The sequence below is a fragment of the Anopheles coluzzii genome, chromosome 2 (assembly GCF_943734685.1).
Source record: "Anopheles coluzzii chromosome 2, AcolN3, whole genome shotgun sequence".
NCBI lineage: Eukaryota > Metazoa > Arthropoda > Insecta > Diptera > Culicidae > Anopheles > Anopheles coluzzii.
In genome coordinates, this window is record NC_064670.1 from 24,763,885 (window position 1) to 24,775,997 (window position 12,113).

The window sequence follows — 12,113 nt, forward strand, 5'->3', positions numbered from 1 at the left end:
ACGGGGTTGCAAAAATTGCGCGAGTTTCTCTTTCCTCTGTGCCGCTCAAGTGTGTGCGCCACGATCTTGTGCTCCGGTCACTTAATTATACGGTGAAGCGATTCGTGGTGCTGTGTGTGTGAGTGTGTGTGGTTGTGTTGATCGTCGCTGGTCGACGCTGGCTGCGTTCGTCGCTGTTTGCTCGTCCTTATCGTTGACTGGCACAGCATGGGCAGCTTTTTGATGATCATATATATGTGTGTGTGTGTGTGTGTGTGTGCTTTTGTGTGCGTGTGCATGAATGTGTTCGTGTGTGTGTGTGTGTGCGCGTGTGTTTCTGTGTCTGATAAAAGTATTAAAAATGTTAATTTGTGTTTTTCTCTCCCCACTCTCTCTCTCTCTCTCTCTCTCTGTCTATTTCTCTCTCAATTTTTCCTTCTCTCTCTCTCTCGGTGCGTGTGTTGTGTCTCACTCATGCTCGCACTGTGCGATCGTGCCATCGAACGCACCACAGAACGAACCGGAAGGTACGCCGGAACTGCCCGCGGCCAACAGGGCCCTCTTCCTCGAGAAGGTGCGCCAGTCGAACACCGCGTGCCAGAACGGTGACTTCAGCACCGCCGTCCAGCTGTACACGGACGCGCTCGGGCTGGACCCGGGCAACCACATCCTCTACAGCAACCGGTCGGCCGCCCGGCTGAAGCAGGGCCAGTTTGCGCTCGCCCTGCAGGATGCGACGCGGGCCCGCGAGCTCTGCCCCCAGTGGCCGAAGGCGTACTTCCGCCAGGGGGTCGCGCTGCAGTGTCTCGGCCGGTACGGCGAAGCGCTGGCCGCGTTCAGTGCCGGGCTGGCGCAGGACCCCAACAGCAAGCAGCTGCTGGCCGGGCTGGTAGAGGCATCGATCAAGAGCCCGCTGCGCCATGCCCTCGAGCCCACCTTCCAGCAGCTGAAGGCGATGAAGCTCGACCAGTCCCCGTTCGTGGTGATTTCGGTGGTGGGGCAGGAGCTGCTCGGCGCCGGCCAGTACCATGCGGCCGTGACCGTGCTCGAGTCGGCGCTGCGCATCGGCTCGTGCTCGCTGAAGCTGCGCGGGTCCGTCTTTTCCGCGCTCAGCTCCGCCCACTGGGCGCTGAACCAGCTGGACAAAGCGATCGCCTATATGCAGCAAGACCTGGCGGTGGCCAAAAGCTTGGGCGACACGGCGGGCGAGTGCCGGGCGCACGGGAACCTCGGCTCGGCCTACTTCAGCCAGGGCTCGTACAAGGAGGCGCTGACGTCCCACCGCTACCAGCTCGTGCTGGCGATGAAGTGCAAGGACACGCAGGCAGCGGCCGCCGCCCTCACCTCGCTCGGCCACGTGTACACCGCGATCGGGGACTACCCGAACGCGCTCGCCTCGCACAAGCAGTGCGTGCAGCTGGTGAAGCAGATGGGCGACCGGTTGCAGGAGGCGCGCGAGATCGGCAACGTGGGCGCAGTCTACCTGGCGATGGGCGAGTTCGATTCGGCCGTCGACTGCCACACGCAGCATCTGCGGCTGGCCCGCAAGCTCGGCAACCAGGTGGAGGAGGCCCGGGCGTACAGCAACCTCGGCTCGAGCTACCACTACAAGCGCAACTTCACGCAGGCCATCACGTACCACGAGAGTGTGCTGCGCATCGCGCAGCAGCTGGGCGATCGGGCGATCGAGGCGCGCGCGTACGCCGGCCTTGGGCATGCGGCCCGCTGCGGCCACGACTTTGTGCAGGCGAAGCGGTGGCACGAGAAGCAGCTCGAGATGGCGCTGGCGGCGCGCGACAAGGTGGGCGAGGGGCGGGCCTGCTCCAACCTGGGCATCGTGTACCAGCTGCTCGGCGAGCACGACGCGGCGCTGAAGCTGCACCAGGCGCACCTCACCATCGCCCGGCAGCTGCAGGACAAGGCCGGCATGGGCCGGGCGTACGGCAACATCGGCAACGCGTACTCGGCCGCCGGCTACTACGAGTCGGCCATCAAGTACCACAAGCAGGAGCTGATCATCAGCAAGGAGGTGCACGACCGGAGCGCGGAAGCGTCCACCCACGGCAACCTGGCGGTCGCGTACCAGGCGCTCGGTGCGCACGACATGGCGCTGATGCACTACCGGGCCCATCTGAACATTGCGCGCGAGCTGAAGGACACGGCGGGCGAGGCGTGCGCCCTGCTCAACCTCGGCAACTGTCTGAGCTCGCGGCAGGAGTTCGCGCAGGCGGTACCGTACTACGAGCAGTACCTGATGCTGTCCCAGGAGCTGGGGGACGTGGCGGCCGAGGGCAAGGCGTGCCACTTTCTCGGCTACGCGCACTACTGCATCGGCAACTACCGGGAGGCGGTGCGGTACTACGATCAGGATCTGGCCCTCGCCAAGGACCTGCAGAACAAGATGAACATGGGGCGGGCGTACTGTAACCTGGGGCTGGCTCACCTCGCCCTCGGCAACACGGGCGGAGCGCTCGAGTGTCAGAAGTACTTCCTAGCGATCGCGCACATGACGAACCATCTCCCTGGGAAGTTCCGCGCGCTCGGCAACATCGGCGACGTGCTGATACGGATGGGCGACGTGGACGAGGCGATCAAGATGTACCAGCGGCAGCTGGCGCTCGCCCGCCAAACGCGCGAGCGGGGCATGGAGGCGGCCGCCTGCGGTGCGCTCGGGCTGGCCCACCGGCTGCTCAAGAAGCTGGACAAAGCGCTCGGGTACCACACGCAGGAGCTGACGCTGCGGCAGGAGATGAGCGATCTGCCCGGGGAGTGCCGGGCGCACGGGCATCTCGGCGCGGTGCACATGGCGCTGGGCAACTACACGCACGCGGTCAAGTGCTACCAGGAGCAGCTGGAGCGGGCCCAGGAGCTGCAGGACTCGGCGGTGGAGGCGCAAGCGTTCGGCAACCTGGGCATCGCGCGGCTCAACATGGGCCACTACGAAGACGCGATCGGGTACCTCGAGCAACAGCTCGGCACGCTCGAGCAAGTAAGCTCGCCGACCGCCCAGCACGATCGGGCGCGGGCCCTCGGCCACCTGGGAGACTGTTACGACGCGCTCGGCGACTACCACACCGAAGCGATCAAATGCCACGAGCGGCACCTGCAGCTAGCGATCGCACTGCAAAGCCCCCGGGACCAGGAGCGGGCGTACCGGGGCCTCGGCAACTGCTACAAATCCGTCGGCAACCTGCAGGAGGCGCTCGTGTGCCTCGAGAAGCGGCTGGTCGTGTCGCACGAGCTGGGCAGTGCGGAGGCGAAGGCGGCCGCGTACGGTGACCTCGGCAGCATCCACAGCGCCCTCGGCAACTACGAGCAGGCGATCAACTGCCTCGAGCACCAGCGGGACATTGCGCGCGAGCTGGGCGACCGGGTGCTGACGTCCGACGCGATCAGCGGGCTCGGCGCCGTGTTCCAGCAGATGGGCGACTACGACGAGTCGCTGCGCCTGCACAAGCAGGACCTGGAGCTGGGCGAAAGCGTGAACCACGCGACGCTGCAGGCACGGGCCAGCGGCAACCTCGGCTCCGTGTACGATGCGCTGCGCAACTACGCCGAGTCGGCCCGCTACTACGAGAAGCAGCTCACCCTGACCGCCGACCGGCAGACGAAGGCGCACGCCTGCCTTGCCCTCGGCCGGGTGTACCACGCGATGGAGCAGGTGCCGCAGGCGGTCGGCTTCCTGCGGCAGGGGCTCGCCATCGCCCAGTCGCTCAACAAGCTGGAGGACGAGGCGAAGCTGCGCTACCGGCTCGGGCTGGCGCTCGTTGCGTCCGGCGAGGACGATGCCGCCCGCCAGCAGATGGAAAGTGCGGCCCAAATTCTCGAGTCGATCCGGAGCGATCAGGTGACGCCGGAAGGGCGCACCCAGCTGTACGACCTGCAGACCGCCTGCTACCAGACGCTGCAGCGCGTGCTGGTCGGGCTGGGGCGCACCGAGGAGGCGCTCGTCGCGGCCGAACGGTGCCGGTCGCGCCTCGGCGCCGACTCGAACCAGAGCGCGGAAAACTCGCTCAACAACCGGAAAACGCTGCTCACCTGCAGCGAGTACATCTTCGACACGGTCAACCGCAGCAAGACGAGCATCATCTACTACAGCCTGGCCGGGGCCGACCTGTACGCGTGGTTCCTGCAGCCCCAGAAGCGCATCGTGCGCTTTCACGCAACCAAACTGGACGACCAAACGCTGCCGATGCTGAAGCAGAAGGCGCTGGCGGGACCGGCTGGTGCCAGCACAGCCACCCTGGACACGAAGGGTGGAGGAGGTGGTAAGCTGGTGGTGCAGGAGGGTGCAGGCGGTGACGACGGGTCGATGGGCGACGAGCAGAGCCTGCTGGCGCGGTACATCAACTACGTGCGCGACTGTCTCGGCGTCAACTCGGGCAGCGTGCTGCAGGAGGGCGACGGCAGTGGCTGGAAGTCGTCGAGCGAGAACCTGATCGACGATTTCACGAACGAGCGGGCCGGCTTTCTGCGCATGGTCAACCGGAACCATCTGCTCAACTCGAGCAACTACTCGCTCAGCTCGCTGTTCAGCCTCGGGAGTGTCGGTGGCTCGGTCGCCAGTCTGCAGGGCTCAACACGGTAAGAGACGCGCTTGATTTGGGGGAGGGGGAGGATCGCGATCTTCTGGTGCTAATTGGTGTCTTCTCTCTCTCTCTCGCTCTATCTCTTCAACAGATCGATCGGAAGCCTGCAGGGATCGACACGCTCGAGACGCTCGAACATGCTGCCACCGTGGCAGGGACCGTCCTGTCTGCACGTCCTCTACAATCTGCTGCTGGCGCCGTTCGAGGACCTGCTGCCGGACATTAGCACAAGTAAGCAACGCTCTTTATACTGTTGTTGTGTGTTGTTCACTCTCTCACCGGGGTTTTTGCTGTTGTTCAATGATTCCTTTTCAGCTGCTCGAATTGGGCGCCGTGAGCTGATTCTCGTGCTGGAGAAGGAACTGTACCTGGTGCCGTTCGCCATCCTGCGCAGTGGCGATGAGGATGGCGAGTATCTGTCGGAACGGTGCTCGTTGCTTACCGTGCCGTCGCTGCACACGCTACGCCAGAAGAGTCGCATCAAGACGCGTGAACCTGGTAAGTGTAAACCTCTATTAAAGCAATAATTTGGAGATGCAGTGAAAGTTAAAATTTGGAGTTTTTTGCTGACTTTACTACAAAACAAGCTGAACTAGAACGTTTGCTACAACAAATGATAAGTAATTGAAGTACCCAAAGGTTACAAATGGTTTCAATTTGGTAGATTCTGAACCATTATTGGAATTGAAACTGATGTTAAACTCATGCCGGTACTGTAAGAGTTCATGTCACCATCATAATCATGGAACAGATCCCGAATTTCTATTGGTCTAGCAATTGAACTTCCCTGGACTGACTCCCAACCCTTACCGACCTTGAAATAGCTCTTGAACTTACACCGATCCTGGAACTGATCCTAAACTCCTACTGATGCCGTACCCACACCATTCCTGAAGCTAATTCCGAACCCAAAACTCTGCCCTGGAACTGATCCCCAACGCAAACCGGTCCTAGAACTGTTCCTGAACTCTTCCCTACCTGTCCTGGGAAAGGTTTCTGAACCCATACCCATTCCTGGAACTGAAATTGTACCCAAGACATTTCTCAAAAACACATGACGGGAATGTTTGTTAAGTCATACGAGACGACGACTCTACCACAGGACCGATCAAGACATTAAGCCTAGATACATAATCATCGTAGAATGGGTGATACTATTCGATAGCTGCGCCGGCTCCTACAAAGCCGGACAGAATTGTTTCCCAACCGGACTGCATTTTCCCGGGGCAAAGATTATTGACTATTAGGCTGATTGTGTCTTACTAATAAGTCTCGGAAGCCTGGATAGGAAGGCTCTTTTCCACGATTTTTTTTATAAGGAACTCTGGGAGAACCTCCGGTTGGGCCGGTCTCATGGTACAGTCATCAACTTGTACGACTTAGCAACATGCCCGTCATGGGTTCAAGCTCCGAATGGACCAAACCACCATACGTAGGACCGATTATCTTGCTATGGCAATCAATAAGCCACTGAAAGCCAAGCCCATTAGAGGTACAGGCAGGCCTTGACCGACAGCGGTTGTTGTGCCAAAGGAGAAGAATTGGGAGAACCTCAAAAATGTCATAATGGTATTTAAATTTCATAAGAAATACTATCTACCAGTTGGGGAACTCAATGACCTCGCAATTGGTGAAAAATTCATAACATCACAGTCGCGCTTTTAAAGAAAAATAGACCCGTAACCCCAAAATTTCATCTCCACTTGTACATACTACTATGTTCGCACCTTGATGATCATCGAACCCCAACCACTAATGAACGTTCCTTTCTCTTCCCACCCAGCTGAAGGGCTGAACAGTGCGCTCGTGATCGGCGGACCAAAGATACCGTCCTCGCTGTCGGACACGTGGGGCTGGTCGGATTCGCCCGCCTCGCTGCAGGAGGCGGCCATGGTGTCCGACATGCTCAACACGAAGCCGCTCGTCAGCACGAGCGCAACCAAAGAGGCGATCGTGTCGGAGCTGCCGGCCGCCGAGTGCGTCCACTTTGCCGCGAACGTGAGCTGGAAGCTGGGCGCGGTCGTGCTCAGCCCGGGCGAGGTGCTCGATTCACCGAGCACTGGCAAGCGGTTCTATCCGAGCGCGGCCGGTGAACTGCTCGGCGCCGACAACGACGAAGAGCCGACCGACCTGTCCACCACCAACATGGAAATACCGCCCCTGTCCGACTTCATACTGAGTGCGGCCGATCTGCTGTCGATGAGGCTCACCGCCAAGCTGGTCGTGCTGAGCTCGTACCACTCGGTCGAACCGATCACGGGCAGCGGAGTGGCAAATCTTGCCAGCAGCTGGCTGTTTGCCGGCACCGGTGCCGTGCTCGTGTCGCTCTGGCCCGTGCCGGAAACGGCCGCCAAGATACTGCTGCGTGCGTTCTACTCCGCACTGCTGCAGGGTACGCGCGCCGCCCGTGCGCTGGCGGAAGCGATGCAAACCGTGCAGCACACGAAGCACTTTGCCCATCCGGCGAACTGGGCCGGCTTCATCCTGATCGGCGGGAACGTGCGGCTGTCCAACAAGGTGGCACTGATCGGGCAGGCGCTGTGCGAGCTGATGCGCACGCCGGACAAGTGCCGGGACGCGTTGCGCGTCTGTCTGCATCTGGTGGAGAAGAGCTTGCAGCGCATCCACCGCGGCCAGAAGAACGCAATGTACACGACGCAGAAGAGCATCGACAACAAGGCGGGCCCGGTGAGCGGCTGGAAGGATCTGCTGATGGCGGTCGGGTTCCGGTTCGAGCCGGCCGCCAACGGCATCCCGTCGAGCGTGTTCTTCCCGCAGAGCGACCCGGAGGACCGGCTGTCCCAGTGCTCGGCGAGCCTGCAGGCGCTGCTCGGGCTGTCCCCGACCACCCTGCACGCGCTGTCGAAGCTGGTGCACGGGGCGGAGATAGCGGACGAAATCATTGGCGTGATGCGCAACGTGGTGGCGCAGTTCCCGTCCAAGGCGACCGACAACGAGAGCGCGATCGATGTGCCGCTGAGCGTGCGGCTGTGGCGTGTGTCCGGCTGCCACGAGCTGCTCGCCTCGCTCGGGTTCGACCTGATGGAGGTGGGCCAGGATCAGGTGACGCTGCGCACCGGGAAGCAGGCGAACCGGCGCAACTGCCAGTTCGTGCTGCAAGCGCTGCTGGCACTGTTCGACACGCAGGAGGCGCCCAAGAGCTTGGGCATCGAGTCGAGCAGCAGCTCGGAGTCGCTGAACGAGGAGGACGAGCAGGACGAGCAGGGTGCCGCCGCGGCGCAACAATCAACCGGCCAACAGTCGCAGCAATCGCAGTCACAGTCTGCGCAGCAGCAGCAGCAGCAGCAACAGTCGTCGCAGCAACAAGTGACGCAACAGCAACAGCAGCAGCAGATGAAAGTGTCCTCCAGCGTGAGTCCAACGCCAACGAGCGGGGACTCGCAGCAACGTAGCATCTCACCGGCCGTCACGGTCAAATCGCAGTCGAGCTATAACTTCTCCCGCCCTCCACTGCCGCTGCGCCGCGTCCCGTTCCTGAGCACGCGCAGCGCCTTCATCTCGTACGTGCGGCGCCGCGGCGAACCGGACGGTGGCCAGACGGACAGTGCGCAAACGGCACCGGCCGCCAATGGACCTGCGCTCGACACCAGTCTGGCCAACACCACCGACAGTGAGCTGTCGGATGGGTACACCACGCAGCAGATTCTGCTCAAGAGCGACCATCTCGCCAAGGGACTCGGCTACTCGAGCCTGCGCGGTACGATCAAGGTGTCGCGACCGGGCGGTGGCGGCGAGAGTGATGCCGCCTTTACGCCGAGCCCTCCGGTCACGATCCAAACCGTCGATCAGAACGTCTCGCTCGCGCTGGCCCACCAGACGCGCATCAAGAACCTGTACACCAACAATGGCAACGGGCTGCTGCACGGCACGATGAACGGTGGCCACGGGCAGACGGCTGCCCCGTCCGGGCTGGCGTCCGGGTACGCCGGCCTACCGGACGGGGTGCACCACCATCCCAACCCGGTCCACCATCATCGCCGGCCGGACAGCTCCAGTTCCGCCAGCTCGGCCACGGACTGGGAGGGTTCGGGGCACGCGACCGTCCTGCGCCGGGCCGCCGGCCACCAGGGCCATCATCTGCCGCCGCTACCGCCGCCCCGCCAGACGCTGCCGATGGTGGAGAGTTTGCGGCCGCTCGCACCGCTCGCCCCGGTCTACAACAACATCAATGGGGCGGTCGGACCGTCGTCCGTTGGTGGTGTTGTTGGCGTCGCCGGCGGCAAGAGTGGCGGCCAGAAATCGCTCTCGGTGCTCGAATCGACCAGCTCCGATTCGGAGTTTGAGCGCTCGTTCGATCTGCCGCCCGGTGGCCCGGGCCCCTCCAATGCGGCCTCCATCAGCAGCAAGCTCACCTCGCTGGCGCACAGCCTGCAGAGTATGCGCACGCGCAACAAGCTGAAGATGGGCCCGATGCCACACATCCCCACCGCCGCCGGTCAGCAGCATCTGCAGCAGCACCACCAACAGCAGCAGCAGCAGCATCAGCAGCAACAACAGCAACAACAACTCCACCAGCAACAGCTCCACGGCCATCCGCTGCACAGCACGACCAGCACGATCAGCCGCTCGAAGCTGCCGGTCGATCAGTTCGGCTTTCTCGATCGGCTCAGCTGCCGGACCGAGATCTCATCGGCGGCCACACTCGGCAGCCTTGCCGCGCCGCCCCGCAAACCCCTCTCGACCCTGCCGGACGACGAGCGTACGCTGAACCTGAACGCGAACAAGCTCTACTTCTCGCCGACCGACGCCGAAATGCTGCCGCTGGCGGAAGCATCCCCGGCCGATCTGGGCCTCGGCGGCAAGGTTGCGGCCTCGCACACAGCCTCGGCCCACGCACCACCGCTGGGCGGTGTCGGTGCGGGCGCCCCCGGACCGGGCGCCGCGTCCAGCAAGGACGTTCAGCCGGGCGCGAAATCGAGCCAGAAAACGATCCAAGACTCGATCCTGCGCCACATGTCGCGCGAGATGACACCGACCATCTCGGAGGTGTACCACGAGCGCAACATCGGGCTCGGGCTGGCGCCGTCCCTGTCCAAGCTGCTGCTCAGCAAAAACTACGACGAATCGCCCGACCTGGGCAAGGGCAGTGGCAGCAACAGCAGCAACGGTGGTGGTGCCGGTGCCGGTGGTGCATTATCGGCAGGCGGGGCCAGTTCGGCCGCGGCAGCGGCCGCCTCGATGCTGAACAAACCGAGCGCCGCCCTCACGGTGGGCAATCTGGCCGAGGCGATGAACGAGATCGAGATGAACGCGACCACGTCGAGCAAGCTGGACGAGGGCGCCTGTGCCATCTGCCATTCGCCGTCCGATCTGCTGTGCGGGTGCAGCGCCACCTCGACCGTGGCCGCCGTCGCCGCGATGACGGCCGCGCTCGGCGCAAGCACGATGGCGAAAAAGTCCAGCTCGAACAAACCGTGGCTGAGCAACGTGTCGCCGAACATCGTGAAGGCGAGCGATCTGACCACGGCCGACATACTGGAGCAGCAGAAGCAGCTGAAATCGTCCGTCAGCAGCGGGCTGACGAGCAATCTGTCCTCCTCGACCGAGAACTCCCTCTCGACCGTGGTCAAGCGGAGCGGTTCGCCGTTTTCCGACCTGTCGCGGCGCGACGAAGGGGACGGCCGCAGCGTGGCCGATTCGCAGTGCTCCGGCAGCTTCCGGACCGACATTACCGGCTCGACCGTTGCTACCTCCAAGAGTCAGCAGCAGCAGCAGCAGATCGTCTCCTCCTCCTCCCAGCAGCAGCAGCAGCAGCAGCAGCAAAAGCAACAATCAACACAGCAACAGCAGCTACAAACACAGCAAAGCACCGGTGGTGGCGGCGATCCGAATGGTTCGTCCGCGGCACAGCAGATGGCGTCGTCCGTAACCATGCCAACCGGCACGACCGTAACGCAGCAAAGGGGAAAGTACATCATAGACACGTGAGCCATGGTGTGCTCACCTTCCCAAGGGACGACTCCCATAGTGTTGGGAGGTTAGCTCAACCCAGAGAAAGACTGTTTAGATAGAACGTACATTAAAAACTGTGTACAGATTTTTAATGTGAGTGTATGTATGTTGTGTGTAAGATATGAACAGATTTTAAAGAAAGGATTACAGAGCTAGGAAGTGCAGCATTTATGTAACTTTGGCTCCTCCCACCAAGTTTTTTGTACAGGTAATAGGAAAGTAATAGGTATTTTAATCAATAGAAAACGGTCGTTCGTAATGTTTAGCAACCCTTCCCAGGTGAAGATGATATTAACTGTAACATACATGCTAAACATGATATTTATGTTCAGCAGATGGAGAGTTGTACTCCTTCTTCGTTACGCTAAGTTATTGAAAAAAACCCTTGCGGGAGCCAATTTTCATTTTATGACGCTAGTGTTCTTGTATGTTTTGTGTATTAATCGTATCGTATAATCCGAAAAGTTGTTTGAAAAGGTAGAGAGAAACACACTGAAAGCCATAAAGATGAAGGTAAGTAAGTCTCCGCATCGCGTTTCCACGTTTCCACGTTTCCTGCCATGGTTTTGACTAAGTTGATTCCGATTCCGACTCGTCCGGAATCGGTGGAATCATCGAAATGGACCTGGAATCATTGTAGTTATTAGTGCATTAGTGCATGTGAGAAGACACATTTATTTGACATATCTTTCTCTTTTTCCGCAACGAAAACATTCCCCAAACTATCACAAAATGATCGGAGTTCATTGCAACCCAACTGATCGCCTTGAAACACTTGAACACCGTAAAACGGGCAAGCCCTTTTGTTCTCGGTACACTAAGAGGTTCCATCAGCGCAATAGTAGGCACTGAACACACTTAACAGTTTCTGTGTCGCTCTCTGTCGGGAATCACAGGAAACAACACTGTGTCAACGATTCTTCTGTTAATAATTATTAACACCCAGAGTAAAGTAATTGTAAGCCACAAATGGCAAGCAAAGAAGAATTCTAGATCTTAAAATAAGATCTCATTCTTGATTTCATTGATTCTTGAGGCGAATGAAAGCAATAGGCTAGAAGTCTCTATAAAAATTAATAAATAAATAAACGTCGCCCGACTACGATTCCAATCGATTCCAAACGATTTCGGACGGTTCCGGGGTGTCTGGTTGAACCTATCCTTCCTAAAAGGTTCCGAAATTTGTTGGAACCGTCCGGACCCAGTTTCACTTTTTTGCTAATTTTGCCCAACTCTAAAGTGATTACGATCATCCCATCAACTCTGAACACCACACCGTCCTCCTTCATTGCCATAGATACCAATGCACAGTTTGATGATTTGAATTTTCCGGATATTGTTAAAAATATTAGCATAGCAGTTGTTTTTTCTTTGACTCTTTTTTATTCTATTTTCTTGCGGTTTTTTTTTTCATCTTCTTCTTGCGTAATAATTTACAAACATAAATAAAAAAAGGGTTTCCATTTATTTTTTCCATCTCTCCGTAGTGGGTTTCCGCCCACCGCCCTACCACCACCGCCGCCGCTACTGTGCGCACGCATTCCTTTCCCCGGTTCGAGACATAATTGCTGA

At 59.4% G+C, this 12,113-nt stretch overlaps 1 protein-coding gene across 2 annotated transcripts in view; it reads left to right on the top strand.

Annotated features, from left to right (window-relative positions):
- Positions 1-10,947, top strand: part of LOC120952907 (tetratricopeptide repeat protein 28) — an 88,300-nt gene extending 77,353 nt beyond the window's left edge. For both annotated transcript variants that reach the window (XM_049606623.1, XM_040372477.2), the window contains exons 2-5: positions 494-4,563; positions 4,660-4,799; positions 4,884-5,066; positions 6,352-10,947. In XM_049606623.1, the coding sequence (XP_049462580.1) occupies positions 494-4,563; positions 4,660-4,799; positions 4,884-5,066; positions 6,352-10,517 (8,559 nt within the window). In that variant the 3' untranslated portion in view covers positions 10,518-10,947. The remainder of the gene's footprint in view (positions 1-493; positions 4,564-4,659; positions 4,800-4,883; positions 5,067-6,351) is intronic.
- Positions 10,948-12,113: the final 1,166 nt, after the last annotated feature.